The 15,833-nt window shown below is 34.8% G+C and overlaps 2 protein-coding genes across 2 annotated transcripts; one reads left to right on the forward strand and one right to left on the reverse strand.

Annotated features, from left to right (window-relative positions):
- The first annotated feature begins 1,167 nt into the window (after positions 1 to 1,167).
- On the forward strand, positions 1,168 to 3,861 carry LOC126708653 (peroxidase 16-like). Its single transcript, XM_050408494.1, has 4 exons — positions 1,168 to 1,660; positions 1,757 to 1,954; positions 2,390 to 2,555; positions 3,380 to 3,861. Exons 1-4 carry the CDS (start codon positions 1,457 to 1,459, stop codon positions 3,784 to 3,786), a joined length of 975 nt encoding a protein of 324 aa, XP_050264451.1. The 5' UTR covers positions 1,168 to 1,456; the 3' UTR covers positions 3,787 to 3,861.
- A 1,060-nt stretch (positions 3,862 to 4,921) lies between these two features.
- LOC126708652 (plasma membrane ATPase 4) lies at positions 4,922 to 13,078 on the reverse strand. Its single transcript, XM_050408493.1, has 16 exons — positions 12,910 to 13,078; positions 10,319 to 10,438; positions 9,966 to 10,202; positions 9,105 to 9,866; positions 8,867 to 8,989; positions 8,671 to 8,775; positions 8,439 to 8,583; positions 8,179 to 8,343; positions 7,624 to 7,862; positions 7,493 to 7,525; positions 7,315 to 7,396; positions 7,053 to 7,213; positions 6,779 to 6,952; positions 6,079 to 6,261; positions 5,778 to 5,959; positions 4,922 to 5,253 (listed from the first exon to the last, which is right to left on the reverse strand). Exons 1-16 carry the CDS (start codon positions 12,964 to 12,966, stop codon positions 5,157 to 5,159), a joined length of 2,865 nt encoding a protein of 954 aa, XP_050264450.1. The 5' UTR covers positions 12,967 to 13,078; the 3' UTR covers positions 4,922 to 5,156.
- Between the last annotated feature and the right edge of the window lie 2,755 nt (positions 13,079 to 15,833).

The following is a 15,833-nucleotide window of genomic DNA, read 5'->3' on the forward strand; positions in this document are numbered from 1 at the left end:
TTAGCTATTGACCACCAAAATGCAGCAACTCTATTGTGAATATGGACTTTTGAATTTAGGTTTTCTCTCAATGAAGTGCACGACACTAGCCACTCTAAACATTTTGAAGTTGTGTTCATAAGATGTCTTTTTAAATGTTTGCATGTAGGGTACAAAAACCTAGGCAATAATCAACTTCAATAAAACACATCAAATTGCAATTTCACGATTTTCTATCAAAAACTATAGTCAAACATTAGTTGAAAATCGAAATCCTCTTCCAAAAGGTTGTTGAAGTATCATGTTTCATTGATCGAGCATTGATCAAAGGATAATCAAACTCTTGAATGAAGGTTTTCTTTAAGTTGCATCTTGGACCTTTAAATCTTGAGCTTTGACAAATATTACAAACTCGATTCATATAATACATATTAGAACAAAGTTTCTCTCCAAACTAGTTTGGAGAGAAACTCTACAAACTCTTCATATATCTCTATATTGAGTGTGAATTTTGAAAATCTAACCGTTAGATTGCATATTCTTATTATATTTTTCATGCATGTAAAATTTCAAGAAGATAAAAAATCAATTGCTATTTCATCAAACAAATGTTAAAATTTCAAATTTTTATGATCTAAAATTGTGTATAAAAAATAAGTTTATTGATCGAATAGTAAATAATATCCAATTTGAACGAAATTTGATATGCATGTTAAAAATATAAGTAACATAAATTTTTACGGTTAGATTTTCAAAATTTATACAAAAAATATATATATATGAGAAGTTTAAAAATTCTCTCCAAACTAATTTAGAGAGAAACTTTGTTCCACAGCCTCAAAACTTGTTGCCATAACCTTTGAATAAAAGAGCACCCAAAAAAAACAAGTGATCTTTGCACTTCAATTCTCCATTGTAAACCTAACTAGGGAGCCAATCATGAGTAGAAAGTAGAAACTATGTTAACAGCTAACCATCTATTAAAAGAGTGCTTCGAAATAGTGGAAGCCAGATCATTACCAAATCAAACTCAGGCCCTTTTAGCTCGAACAAATTCCTCATTTATTACATACATTATGGCAAAAAGCACTTTTCTTTTGCTGATTAATTTAAGGAAGCACTGCTATCCCACCCCAAAAGTGAAAACAATATCAATATTCACATGCCATACCCATACTGAGCCCTGTTTTCCAAAACCCATCACATGTGTGTGATACTAGCATGTTGAACGGTTGAGATTCTAGATGTTAAAAAATAATAGTGTCGGTTAATAGTGTGCGTTTTATCCAATCTTGCTTTTTTGGGTTGTCTGTATCTGCTCAAGTCCCTCTGCTAAGTCTCTAGGTACCCCTAGAGATTCTTGAAAGATTGGGAATAACTGGTATTATCCTCTTCATTCTGTTTCAGCTCATATGATATATATAAGTATGACAATGAAATTTACTAAAACCCAAACGAAACATTAACACAAAAAAAAATGACCCCCCAAGTCCAAATTCTTCATTTTCTTTTCTTCCTACTCCTCCTCACCACAAGTTATGCTCTTCATCTTAACTACTACCGAAACTCATGCCCCAATGTTGAGGCAATAGTCCACTCTGCAGTCAAACAAAAATACCACAACACATTTGTAACAGCTCCAGCCACTCTTAGGCTCTTCTTCCATGACTGTTTTGTCCAGGTTCATTTCCTTCCAAACTCAATTTAATTGGTTTTTTGCATTGTTAATTAATATACACTCATGAGTGACAAAAGAGTGTGGTATTTGTTTCAACAGGGCTGTGATGCTTCGGTTTTGCTAGCTTCTAGGAATCGTAAATCAGAGAAGGATGGTCCAGATAATATTTCACTAGCTGGGGATGGTTTTGACACAGTGATTAAAGCCAAAGCCGCGGTTGATCGTGTGCCCAGGTGTAAGAATAAGGTTTCTTGTGCTGATATTTTGGCCATTGCCACTAGGGATGTCGTTCATTTGGTAAATAAGCATCTCTCTTTGCAGACATTACTTCATTCTAGTTAAAGGATTTGGTTGCTTCAATTTCTTTATCTATCATAATTCTTTGTAAATGTGATTATTTATGTTTAGTCAAAATTCCAGTGATTCTAATGTATAATGTGGATATTCTTCGAGGGTTTGGTTTGAAACGTTTAACCAAACATCATAGAATCACCCTTAAGAGATTCTTCCATGTGATTATACGATGTGAGTAGAACAGAAGACTATACACATACGGAGGAATAGTCAAGTACTCGAAGAATAGGTACTCGAAGAATAGAAGTAGTTGAGAAGCTCTGGATAATGTAACTGTAGGAGCTAGATTTACTGATAACTTTTAATACTTGTTGCTTTTCACATTTTTACTTGTAAGAGTTTCTGTATCTGACTGAGTGAACATGTATTTTGGAACAGGCAGGGGGACCATACTATGCTGTAGAATTGGGAAGACTTGATGGGAGAAGCTCAACCATGGCTAGTGTCCCACACCACCTCCCTAGTCCTGATTTTAATTTGGACGAGCTCCATTCCATGTTTGCTAAACATGGTCTGACCCTAGTAGATCTAATCGCACTATCAGGTAGGTACTATAGAAAATTAGAAATCTTTGAGGTTGTGGACCATGAAAATCCATGAAGTTTCTCAATTTCAGAAAATAATGCACTTCTCAATCAATTGTACATACATAATATTCCCAAATCCGAACTAAAATAATTTCTAGACTGTGGTTTTTAGTTTTCCATAAATATGCTATTGATTGGCTCAAAATTTAATAGACTGAATATGGAGAGATGGAGTTTTTTATTTTTGAAGTGTTGTGTTTGTAACACACAAGTTTTCACAAATTAACGTATCAACTTTTAAACACATAATAACAATGAATAATATGAAATTTATTAATTGTTGTTAATGCAATTTTAATCAAATTCATTACCATAGCAAATTTTGTAACCATTTTATAGTAAAATTGGTTGTAATTTTAACATTTTCCTCTCTTTTTTTCCTCCATTACAAGATTATCCAAGTTTACCTTCTCAAAAAAGAAGAAAAAAGAAAAAAGATTATCTAAATTTAACAATCACTCACATGTTAAAACTTAGGTGCAGATTCTTAGGAATTGTCTTCAATTAAATTTATCTATGTTTTTGCATTGGTTGATAAAATATTAAAATACGTGGTTGAATTTATTTATCTTTATTTTCTCCATTAAAAAAAAAAAGAATTTATTTATTATTGGGAAAGTTAGCATATTGCGTTAATCAATAAAACCATGTAGTCTAAGATTCTATATATAAGTTTTGTCCAAGCAAATAACATTAGAAAAAATTTGTTTTCTATATCTTTGTATTTATAATTAAATCTTCATTCATTTTATTCCCTAGCTGAAAAAATGAGTTATTGTAGGGGCACATTCTATCGGATTCTCACACTGCAGTCGATTCTCCAATCGGATTTACAACTACAAAAGTAAGAACAAAATTGACCCAACACTCAATCCGTCATATGCAAAGCAGCTCCAACAAATGTGCCCCAAACATGTAGACCCCAGAATTGCCATTGACATGGACCCTTACACACCCCGGAAACTTGATAACATGTACTACAAGAACCTCCAGCAAGGAAAGGGACTTTTCACCTCTGATCAAATTTTGTTTACTGATAAGAGATCAAGACAAATTGTGAATCTATTTGCTACCAAAAGCAAAGCCTTTGAAAAGGCTTTTGTTACTGCCATGACTAAGCTTGGGAGGGTGGGTGTTAAGACTGGAAACCAAGGGGAAATTAGGCACGATTGCAGTATGGTTAACTAGATGATATTCATTTTCTTTGTAAAATTTACATTGCAATAAATATTTTGCACTACCTATGTAGTACCTTTAAGTTAATTTTACTCAAAGATTTTTTTTTTTTTTTTTGGCCCAAGGGTTGGGCATGGGGCCATTGCTTGCTCTAATCCAAATTCTGCTATAAATGAACAAATGAACATTTAACTGCAGCCTAACTTTTGGATCAAGCGGATTCTTGGGATTTTACTTGTTTGGATTTAGGGGGAGTTGAGTAAAGTTGGCCGATTAGCCTACTCTACTCCCTCTCCCTCCCCCTCAATCCATCATAATTTCCGACCAACTCTACTCTACACGCTTAATTTCCGACCTACTTTACTCTCCCTCAATCCAAACAAGCTATTAAGGTGACTTGTTTCTTTTCAATCCCCCATTTCTACAGAAAAGTGATCATAACCTGGTTGTTTGGGCTAAAATCAACATACCTAGAAATTGTGATGTACAACACTAGCCTAAATGGAGAGTGTTATTCACTATCATCTGTTGGGAAATTTGGTTTAGTAAAAACAAACACCTCGTGGAAGGAGTCACATTTAATGGTAATAAAATCATTGAAGCCAGCAAATCCATTGCATTTTCCTCGCCAAGAAAGGATGTCTCTATGATGTTTATTTTTCTATTTTGCATATTTGCAATGCATGAAACATCATCCTTGAGTTGTAAGCCAACTTAAGGCCAATACTAGAGGTGTTATGTACCCCCACACAGTTTTTTACCTTCGTTCTCTTAATACCATAGACTATTTTGTACTTGATATTGTTTTCATTTGAATGCACCATTTCACCAGAAAAAAAAAGACATCAGCAATATGTACACAAAATTTAATCCTTCAGGAGTCGTCAAACGAAAAATCACTCCTCAACTTTTACCAGCAAGTCTGTTGAACTGCCTTATTAGAATTAATGGGTCAAACGACATATCACTATAGGCCAATTTGCACACAAAGTTTTTATTCTGTGTGGGATGCAAGAGCAATTAAGGCTTCCGTTTTTGTTGAAGGCACTGATCAGATCTTAATAAAAATTTTCTTGGTCCATCAGAGCTGTAGATTCATGTAACAACCAACAGGAAAAAGATAAACCTTAGCGGGAAAAATACAAAAGGATGAAACTGTGCAAATGATATTATTTGGCTTTTAAAAAGAGAACAGCGCTCTTCATCTGAACTTGTCAGAGAGACAACAAGCTTTAGTAACTAATTGACATGAACCAAAAGGATTAATTATCGCTCTAAACTAGAAATTAAAGTTTAAGGCTTCGTTCGTCATCATTGTTGGCTTTCTCTGGGAGAACATAACACTTTGATGAGTTCTCTCTAAGGAAGACTAACTTAGCTCTTTAAACTGTGTAATGTTGCTGGATTGTATCAATGTCCAGTCCTTTCAGCTTAACCACTGATTCGACGTGCCCCTTCAGGGTATGCAGCTCCCTTAACCTGAAACCACAATTCAAATCACCTTTTATAAGAAACCAAATAAATTCACCTTGTGTGAATGTTGTCATTTAACTGTTCCTGCACTCCACTAAGCATGAATACAAAAAAGGATATGAAAATTATTGTGCAGAAAAAAAAAAAGTAAAAGTGGAGGGGGTTGCTCGGATGTTTCTGAACCAAGTCTTTCATACGGGTACATTGGATGCTGGCAAACATGCTTTAAAACATCTGGAAAGGGTCATGCAAACGCTTTCTCTACCTAGGGGCCTTTCTCATTCAGTGGTAAATTTTTCCAAGACTAGTTGCCTCAACAAATTGCTTTCGCTTACATCATTAGGCATGTAATTTGATACTCAAGCATCCATGCCTTAGGTCTAAATCTCAAATGTAAGTAAAACCAGTAAAGAGTGCTACAAGTTAGAATTAAAGTGGAAAGAACAAAACTTACTAATACACTTTAAGTGCATTCATTCACACATATCCTTTTAATTTATACTTTGTTTTTTCATGATGAAATAGCTTACCTTGCAACCTCAGCACGTCGCTTGGCTTGCTCTGCTATCTCTGAAAGCTCCCTGTAACTACTCTTCTCAGTGAAAAGGTTGCTGGTTTCAGGTGGTTGAAGACCGTGCAGGGTCCTCTGTGCAGCTGCCCATTGTGCTTCTCTCTCTTCTTTTCCATAGTCTTTCTTTGTAGTAAAGGCAGTCTGTTATGGAAAGGAAGCAAAAAAAAAAAAAAAACAATCAAATTAAAAACAAGAGTAATACTGGACATGATTCTAGTATTAAAATGTCCATCATTTAAAAATATAATCACAAAGCATACCTTGTTCTCCAAAAGATTATCCCAAGCCTTTCCACTCAGAATGTAGCGGATTGCAAATTTGAGGATATCAAGTGGGAAATATGTTACAAGACTATAAAGCCAGATTACACCGGCCCAACCCCAGCCCATTCCTTTTATCCGTGCAAAACCCCAATCTGCATATACTGCTATGAAAGTTGCTATCTGTGAAATACAGTATGGTTTGTGTTACAAATCAATATAAAAAACTCTTTGATATCTAACATGCAAAACCCATAATAGCATATCATATAGAACCCAATCATAACACTTGGACATACCACAAAAATTAAATTGGTCAAATGCAGTTGAACTCCTGTTAAACAACACAACGTGCAAATTGTGGTGTAGAGATAGAAGGTGCACTTGAATTTTTTTTATGAAGTTAGATAAAGCTGTAATGGGAGGTGATATTCGAACTACAGACATAGGCACCACAAAGGAAGTCACATCCCCTAGGTGAATCCATCCACTGTGTTCTCATCATTTTTACTTCTAAATTTCTAATCATGTCACCTTGATAGTATATGACCACTTTGAACTTATAGAGCCATATAAAAACCAGTGGACTAACTCAAGTTTCACGAAAGGAAAAAAAAAAACCACCTATGTTAACAAGGAAAAGTTTTCGCTCGAACCAGAAATAGAAAGAGATAGATGCCTCTTCTCATATAAATCTTACCAGCTGAGCAATTACAAAAGCACCAAGCAAGAGAAGGCCAGGTCGTTCAATAAAGGACCAGCTGCGAGACCTTGTGACAAAAATTAGGGCCTGGCTTACAATACTAACTTGAAGGTATAAGGCTGCCATCATTTCTTCATCATTTCCTTTCAATGGCCTCACGTGAAACTTGTCCTGTATTACGAAAAATGATAAACAAATACCATCTGAAAAAATAGCAACCAAACTACTAAATTGATTTATTAATAAAAGAAAAAAGAAAAAAAAGGCATACTGAGAAAAAGGTTGTGTCTTTCATAGCCCAAAAAAATATCACTGTCATCAGGGCCAAGTAACCTCCTAGAACAATGCCAGTAGCAAAAATTTCTTTCAGTTTCCAGCTGTCTGGCATTGGAGATGGCTTCACCCTATCCTTTGATATTGTCATGATTGTACCTAGAGCCAGGGTAATGCACAAAATCAGACTCATGGTTGTGCTAAGTTTGATAGGGTAAATTATATGAACAAAGAGATTGACAGTGAAATAAATGTCTCACCGTCATTTAGGATGGCAATAATTAGAACCATGAATGGTGCAAAGTCAAATTTCCATATCAAAGCAATAAACATGAATCCAAACTGCCAGATTGAGAATATAACAAATATATTAGAATTTACCATAGAACTATCAATTACAGCATAAACATCTCCAATACAAATTATTAGTATACATACCACAATACGAATAGTGATTGAAACTGCATAGATCTGCAAAGGAGAGAAATCAAAATAGGAAAGAGCTTAGACACTCTCGAACAAAAATGGACATTAACTATCAGCAATAAAGAAGATGAAAGGTTACTAACTGTGTAATTCTTCATCCTTTGGAAAATAGCCCTGCTAGTCAGCACAGCACTTATAATGACACTCAAACCTGGTTCAGTGAGGACAATGTCCGAAGCACCTCTAGCAGCATCAGTTGCATCAGCAACAGCAATTCCAATATCTGCCTTCTTTAAAGCAGGGGCATCATTGACACCATCTCCTGTCATTCCACAAATGTGCTTCCTCTCTTGCAGCTTCTTCACAATTTCATATTTGTGTTCTACCAATTTCAAAGAAGAGTTAGTACAACAAAGCATGGTCAAAACCTTGAAACTTAAGGATTACATTGTTGAGATTGATACAATTCAGTACTTAGTCAAGAACATAAGAAAAATTTGAGAAATTTTGTAATAAATATTGACACAGAAAAAGTGCATGTTTGCAAAGGGAAGGAGGATCTGTATTAAAGTATTCAGAAACTGCTTCCTGTTGATGTAGTTGAAGAAGAATTATTGCTTGTTAAAACAATAAGAAGAAAAAGAATACAACAGGTGGGAATGAAATAAGAAATGTGTATACACACACACACATCATACCTGGAAAAACTCCAGCAAATCCATCAGCCTTCTCAATCAACTCATCTACAGGGAGGGCTGCAATGGAAACATCCTTGTCTTGGCCGAGCAATGAAGAAGAGGGGTACATGTTTGTTCCCATTCCAAGCCTACGACCTGTTTCCTTGGCAATGGCAAGCTGGTCCCCTGGAAACAGAGAAAAGCATATAAATCATAAGCCATGAAAAACAAATAAAAATTAATACAAGGAGTAAGGAGACTGGCGTTTCAATGGCATCTACCAGTAATCATCTTGACATTCACACCAAGGTTAAGTGCTCTTCTGATGGTTTCTGCACTGTCATGCCTAGGAGGATCAAACAGAGGCAACAAACCAACAAACTGCCATGGTCCCCCTGGACTCTCTTTTGTTTTTTCAGGTACTTCCTGTATAGACAAATCATAAAGGCAACAATGGAATTAATTATTGAACTAAATCAGCATTACATATATATAAATGGAACATCTGCAAACCTGTCTGGCAACACCTAAAGATCGAAGTCCACGTTCAGCAAACTTATCAATCACTGCATGAACCTTTTTCCTAACATCCTCCTTGCAGTTGCAAAGGGTTATAATCTGTGTAAAAAGATTTTTTGAAAAAAAAAATGAGTTATTTATTTCAGGAACAATTTCTTATTCCATATGAAAACATCATAAACAAGCTTACCTGCTCAGGAGCACCTTTGCTAGCACGATGCCAGTTTCCCTTTTCATCAATGTAGGTCAGAGCGGTCCTTTTGTCTACAGGATTGAATGGAAGGAAATGAACCTCTCTGATACCAGCTCTTGCCTGCTCAATTAACAATAAGATAACCATACAGCACGATCTTTTGAAAATTTTGACATCAATCAACACAAAATGAAAAAAATAAATAAATAAAAGAAAGAGAACTCCAAAGTTGCACCTCCTTTGGATCTGCAAGCATCCCTACAATACAAGCATCAATGGCATCTTGATTTTCAGTCCTAGAGGCCCTTGCTGCGAGAAGCATAACAAGCTCTTTCTCCACACCCTTTGCAAATACCTCAGTCAAATTTGTGTCAACAGTCAACTTATTCAGGGTTAGAGTACCCGTTTTGTCACTGCAGAGAACATCCATGCCAGCCATTTCCTCTATGGCAGTCATTCTCTTTGTAATAGCACCCTGCTGTGAGAGCCTGTGTGAACCAATAGCCATCGTGACAGACAAAACAGTTGGCATGGCAATAGGAATTCCTCCAATCAAGAGAACCAGTAGATTGTCAATTCCACTCCTATACTTGCGATGCTGAATTGGGTACATCACTATAATCTCAATGATAATTCCGATAGCAATTGAACATATACAGAAATTACCAATTGCAGTGAGAACTTTCTGGAAGTGCCCAACTTGATTGGTGCTGTCTACCAAATGGGCAGCTTTACCGAAAAAGGTGTGGACACCAGTGGCAATCACGACTGCTTCTATTTCACCCTGTTTACATGTTGAGCCAGAAAACACTTCATCTGAGGGGTTCTTAGTGACAGGAAGGGATTCTCCAGTCAGAGCAGACTGATCAATTTTTAAAGGATCACCCTCGAGAAGACGAGCATCAGCAGGAACAATATCTCCCAATTTAATGCTGATAATGTCTCCGGGAACCAAAATCGAAGCATCTTGTTCACTCCATCGACCATCTCTCAGGACCTACATTTTTGCCACCATAAGAAACTAGTAAAAAAAAAAAAAAGGAACAGTAGCCAAACGAACTTTAGAGCACGCAAAGTTTGTTAACGTGTTTTTCACCTTAGTCTTGGGAGCAAGACCAGCCATAAGTGCTGCAGCTGCATTGCCAGCATTGTTTTCCTCAATAAAACTGATTGTAGAGTTGATCAGCAAAAGGACAATGATACCAACAAAGTCCTGCCAATCCGGAGGCTTTCCATCACCATTTGCCAAGGCAATAGCCATGAGAGCAGCAGCTTCCATGACCCAAGACAATGGGTTCCACATGAAACCCAAGAACTTGAGAAGTTTGCTCTCCTGTTAGCAAAACAAGAAATCATTGCATGCCCACAAATCCAACAAATGGAAACAATCATATTGCAAAAGGAAGAGGAGGAAACAATTGTCATCTATTAAAAGGTTATGCTGTGGACCTTTTTCTCTTCTAGTTTGTTTGGTCCAAAAACTTGAAGCCTGTGGGCTCCTTCCTCTGCTGATAGACCCTGCCTTGTACATTTCAACTGCTCAAACACTTCCTCAATTGGAATCCGTTCCTGTGGACAAAAGTTCAATCTTTATTATTCTTCATGATAAATTATTGAGTCACCCATAAAGAATTTTCATAATTAGCAATATGGATTGAAAGAATGGCCAACAAATGTTATCTGATTGTAGACAACAATCACATATAAATTACTCAACTGTTATTAAAAAGGTTTTGAACTTGATCCATCTCTGAACTCCAAATATACCCCAACATTACTAAAATTCCAATATCCCATGTTGGGATCATGGTGTTGCTGGATCACCTTTATGAGTATTGAAATGTTCTTTCTATCAATATCTAACATATTAGCCAATCAATTTCCATGTTCTTTTTTGTACCACCAATGGCAATTATTTTTAATGATTGGGCCGAGTTTAATTTACAATTCAATTAAGAGAACCAGCAGTAATGACTAGATTACAAAAGTATCCATTGCTGCAAATTCAAATTCGATCTCTTTTCCATTACTTCACAAGCAGCAGTTAGCTCAGGATTCAATTCCTACCCTCACAAAATAATTTCATTACCCCTCAAAACAAAATCTGGCCCCCTTTTTGGGACAAACTCCAGGTTTTCGCCATTGTGAATAAACAAGCCATGTGTGAGTGTGGGACAGTAGGAGTACTAAAATCCACGCATGTTTAATCACAAATTAAAACCAATCGGTCCCATTAGCTTAATATTAGAGAACATTTATGATATCACACACAAGCTCAAATAAAATAATCTATACAACGATACAAGACACTTTACCAAATTAAATGAATTCGAACCCACAGTCTTTATACTAATTTTAAATTGAATATTTGTTGCAAATGGTATTTAAATATTATTGTATTTATTAATTTTTTAATTCATTTGCTTATTTATACAGTTATACATAATATTATAACATATGTTACCAGTTTTAGCAAAGTGCCCATGTGAACTTTAAAAATCACATGTCAAGAACCGATTGAAAAAAATAATAATTAATAAGTCAACAAAATCGTCTCCTTTTGTGACTTCAACCCTGTAAGGATTTTCAAGGATGTGGCTTGTGTCCGGTGGAAATGTTGGATGATGAACACATGTCCAAAAGTGGACACGTGTCCATCATCCAATATGTCCGGTGAAAATTTCCACCGGACACAAGTTGGGTCAGATTTTCAAATTGATTTGATTTAAATTGTCCCATTTTACCTACCAAAATAAATAAATAAAACCCCAAAATGATTTCACTCATAAATTAAAAAAATAAATCGGGAAATATTAAAAAAGAACCGTCAGGTCTAAAAGGTACCACGGAAGTAGTACTCCCAACCACCCAAATTCCAAAAAAAAAAAAAAAAAAAAAAACAGAGGTCCCATTACTTTATAATAGAAACAGCTAACACAGAATACTAGCTCTTTTTTTTATAATTTAAGTTTCTTTTAATTCAAATAGAATGAATTTTAATGATAACAAATGGAGTAATAATTCAGAGAGAGAACGAAGAACCAAATAAATAAATTAATTTTAAAAAAAAAAAAGTTAGGTGAGAGCACGCGCCAGCGCGCGTTGAAAAAAGTTTGGAAAATTCGATTTATGGTTTTTTTAATTGATTCCCTTCAGAGCCACGTTCTATGAACGCAAACGAAGCGTGCGTTGTCAAGCCGCGGATTCCATGTGATTGGGTGCGTATTTCTCAAAAAAGCACGGATTTCATTTTCGTTTTCAATTTTTCACTTTCCTTTTTTTTTTTTCTTTATCTTTTAAAGAAAAAAAACGGTATTTGTGATTTGTGAATGAAAAGATTGGAATTCCTGAACTTTTGGGCTATTAAAGAATCTTGATACATGACTTTGCATCAGGACCGTCCAAACCCAACTCACTGGGCCCACGTGATGAGAACACGTGTTCTGAACGGTCCTGATGGTTTCACAGTAAGCCAAAATTGTTGCCAGCCTTCATGCAAAGCCGTCCGTAACACTATAGTCTCCGGTGTGACGCAATACACACAAAATAAATAAATAAATAATCACAACAACCGAAACGGAATTTATACGAGACTTTCGCCGCAGGCACATTGAAATCAAAAGCCAAAGAAATATCTCCGATTTGTTTTCGAAATTAGCCCATAAATTTTCAAAAATATTACAAACTCTACCACTCGTACCAAACAAACAGAGATCTCTCTCACTCTACGGAAACATCTGTTTTCACCGTTGTTTCATGGTTGGTGGATGGATGAGAAAGTGTACGACAAAAAAAAAAAAAAAAAAAAATCCGGAAATTGAAATTCCAAAACATCCAGAAAAATCATTTGTAAGTAACAGAAAAACAAATTCTCTATATAGGAAATGAAAATACCGAATACTCATCCATATGCATGTATAGCTTACCTTCAGTAGAATCCTTTGAGATATACATATATATATATATGAGAAATATCAATACGCAGCGTAAAAAGAAAAAAAAAAAAAAGGTACAGAGAGAGAAAGAGGAAGAGAGAGTACCAGATCAACGGACTCATTTTTGATCTCCTCGAGGCTGATAGGCTTATCGCCACCCATGGTGGAAGCTGGAGACGACGACGACGAGAGAGCTCTCAAGCTACAATATAAATACAAATATCTCTATAATTCATTCAGAGAGAGAGAGAGAGCCAGTGAAGAGAGAAACACCACCTATTTATATACTAAGATAACGGTAGAAAAAAAAAAGCTACCATTACCAATACGGTAAAAAAAAAAGAAAAAAGAAAATGAAGGGCAGAGGGAGAGAGAGAGGGTCGTTTGGGACAAATTAATAGTCTACCATATGAGTGTGTATGTGTGAATGGTCGTGAAGAACGCAAAAGAGTCCGAGAGAGTTTTTGATTTTTTATATACTATTACTTTGAACCAGCGCCGTGACTATACGACTTTCTTTCTTATGCTCTCTTTTCTGGGACCCACACAAACCCTTCCTAACCATTTTATGCTTTTTATCCTTTGACTTCACAACACGCTCCTTTCGAGCGCCTGGGCCTGCTCTATATATGGTTGTTACTGAGTGAACTCAGCTGGTCAGCTTTGTTTGGCTCTTTTTCTTCACTTTAAGCTTTTTTTGTTATTATTATTATTATTTTATTTAATAGTAACAAAAATGTGAGTTTGGTACGTGCCTTTTTTGTAATTTCCCTATTAAAAACATCTCCCCTTTCAAATTTTCTTCTTAATATGACACACACCATTAAAAGAGGATTTAACAATGAAATGATTTTTTTTAAAAAAATATGATTTTTACCTAATTTAGATAAGTTTTTACCAACTTGTTTTACTTGTTTGTCAGAGTCGCTTACAAACTTTACCATGTTTAGGGATGGGCTTTCATTCAATGCATTAGATTGACATGTGGTTAAGGATACGTGCTGTGTTGTGTTTGTGTTGCGTCCGGCCAGTATACTAAAAGATTGGATGTGAAAAAAAAAAAAACTAAATATGTCATGTTAGTGCATTTTCTTTTTCTTTTTCTTTTTTCCTTTGTACATTCTAATTTGAAGTCAGTTTGTACAATTTAATAATATGATTGAGATTGTACATTGAACTTAAGGATGGTATTTTCATAGGAATTGAAAATTTTAGGTTCCAATCTTGTTTTGGTAAGCATGTAGAACTTGTTAAGTATACCTTTACTATTTATAAGAGGATTCTCTCATCTTTGAACTGGACTTTTATGTGGTTCAGAAATACCCATAAATCTTACGTTTAACAGGAAAATTTTTTTTTTTGAGGACAACCCGGTAAAATTATATCTCCAACTCCACTTAAAATGCTTACAAAATAGGATATTCTCCTACTAATCCATGTTTTTAAAACAAACTTATCCAATTTATTTTAAAAGGGAAATTATGACACTAGACCCAAAAAAAAAAAAAACCGTGTGTCGTGAGCCTAGTTTGATATAAAATGTTGTAGAGACACCAAAATCAATATATGTTTTAAAAAGGCAAAACTACGTTGTTAGTCCTTGAAGTTTACCTATTAGGTGCTTTTGGTCCTTTAGGTTTCAAATGAGCTCTAATAGTCCCTAAAATTTAAAAAATGAGCACTATTGGTCCATCTGTTAACTTCCGTTAGTTTCATTGTCTATGTGTCTAATGAATTAATGAGGTGGCAAATACTAGAGATGACACATCAGTTTTTTAAAAACTAAATTGCCAAATCAAATTTATTTATATTAATTCATCTTAGTTTAAAAACTAAACAGAAAAAAGATCAAAAATTAAAATAAAATAAGATAATTATCTTAAAAAATTCCCAATCTCATCATTCATTTCTAGATTTCCTCCTCATTGCGGCACCAATCTTGAAGTACACCCAGATTAGGGATTGGGCATCGTTATCTCCTTTAGCTACTTCCCAATCGTCAAGAATAATAGTCACTAAAACGATAGTAATTCATGATCTTAGAACCAAAATCGATTTTTGGGCAGCATCCATGTTGGTTTTTATTCGCATATTATGTCTACTCAAAAGGAAGATAAGTAGAACTTATTAATGAGAAAGCAAATGGATGGCACACTTATAATCAGCATCTATCCTTGATTTTCTTGGTTTCTTCCCTTTGTCATCTTTATGCCTTTAGGTACTTTTTTTTTTAGAAACATATGCCTTTAGGTACTTATATTGTCTAAACACTTTAAAAAAAGTATAATGGCACACCAATGAGATTAACAGTGCGATTCAAGATTAAGGTTGGCGGTGTGAAAGAAATCTGGAATGGACGATGAGAATGGGGATTTTTGAGAATTGGCTGTTTAGGTTTTAATCTTTTTCTTTTTAATTATATTTAATTTTTAGTTTTCAAAACAAAAATGAATTAATATAAATAAATATGATGTGGCAATTTTGTTTTTTGATAACTAATATTTTATTTGCCATGTCATTAAAAAAAGTCACATCATTGTTCCGTTAGCCACATGAACAATAAAACTAATAGAAGTTAATAGAGGGACTAATAGAACTAATTTTTTAAACTTTAGGGACTAATAGAGTTCATTTGAAACTTGAGAGACCAAAAACGCTTAGTAGGTAATTTTCAAGGACCAACATCGTAGTTTTGCCTTTTAAAAAATAAATGAAAGTGTTTATTTTTGGCATGTACAATCAGCATGATTCTGATTAATGCTATCCAACTTAAGAGTAGTTGTGTTTCATATGTAGGTCAAAAAACTTATTTAAGGAAATTAAAAAAAAAAAAAAGGTTACTTACATTATTTCCATCTTTAAGACCTTTTTCCCTCCCCTCATGTGTGTGTGTTAAAAATACTTAGTATTCTAAAAAAAAAAAAAATGCAATAACAATTCTAGAGTTCCCTTGTGATTTTTAGAAGCTAATTTGTTTTTTGAGATTAGAGTAATCATATAATTTCAAAAACCCAATATTGTAATAGATT

The sequence above is a fragment of the Quercus robur genome, chromosome 12 (genome assembly GCF_932294415.1).
Source record: "Quercus robur chromosome 12, dhQueRobu3.1, whole genome shotgun sequence".
Classification (NCBI taxonomy): Eukaryota; Viridiplantae; Streptophyta; class Magnoliopsida; order Fagales; family Fagaceae; genus Quercus; species Quercus robur.

What these genes read in the sequence shown, in the direction of transcription:
- LOC126708653 (XM_050408494.1), top strand. Translation starts at nt 1,457, where the DNA reads ATGACCCCCCAAGTCCAAATTCTTCATTTTCTTTTCTTCCTACTCCTC. An exon ending in CTAGGGATGTCGTTCATTTG is followed by an intron (nt 1,955 to 2,389) that starts GTAAATAAGCAT and finishes ATTTTGGAACAG; the next exon opens with GCAGGGGGACCATACTATGC. An exon ending in AGATCTAATCGCACTATCAG is followed by an intron (nt 2,556 to 3,379) that starts GTAGGTACTATA and finishes GAGTTATTGTAG; the next exon opens with GGGCACATTCTATCGGATTC.
- LOC126708652 (XM_050408493.1), bottom strand. Translation starts at nt 12,966, where the DNA reads ATGGGTGGCGATAAGCCTATCAGCCTCGAGGAGATCAAAAATGAGTCC. An exon ending in ACAAACTAGAAGAGAAAAAG is followed by an intron (nt 10,203 to 10,318) that starts GTCCACAGCATA and finishes TTTTGCTAACAG; the next exon opens with GAGAGCAAACTTCTCAAGTT. An exon ending in TATTGCCATCCTAAATGACG is followed by an intron (nt 7,214 to 7,314) that starts GTGAGACATTTA and finishes CCCTGGCTCTAG; the next exon opens with GTACAATCATGACAATATCA.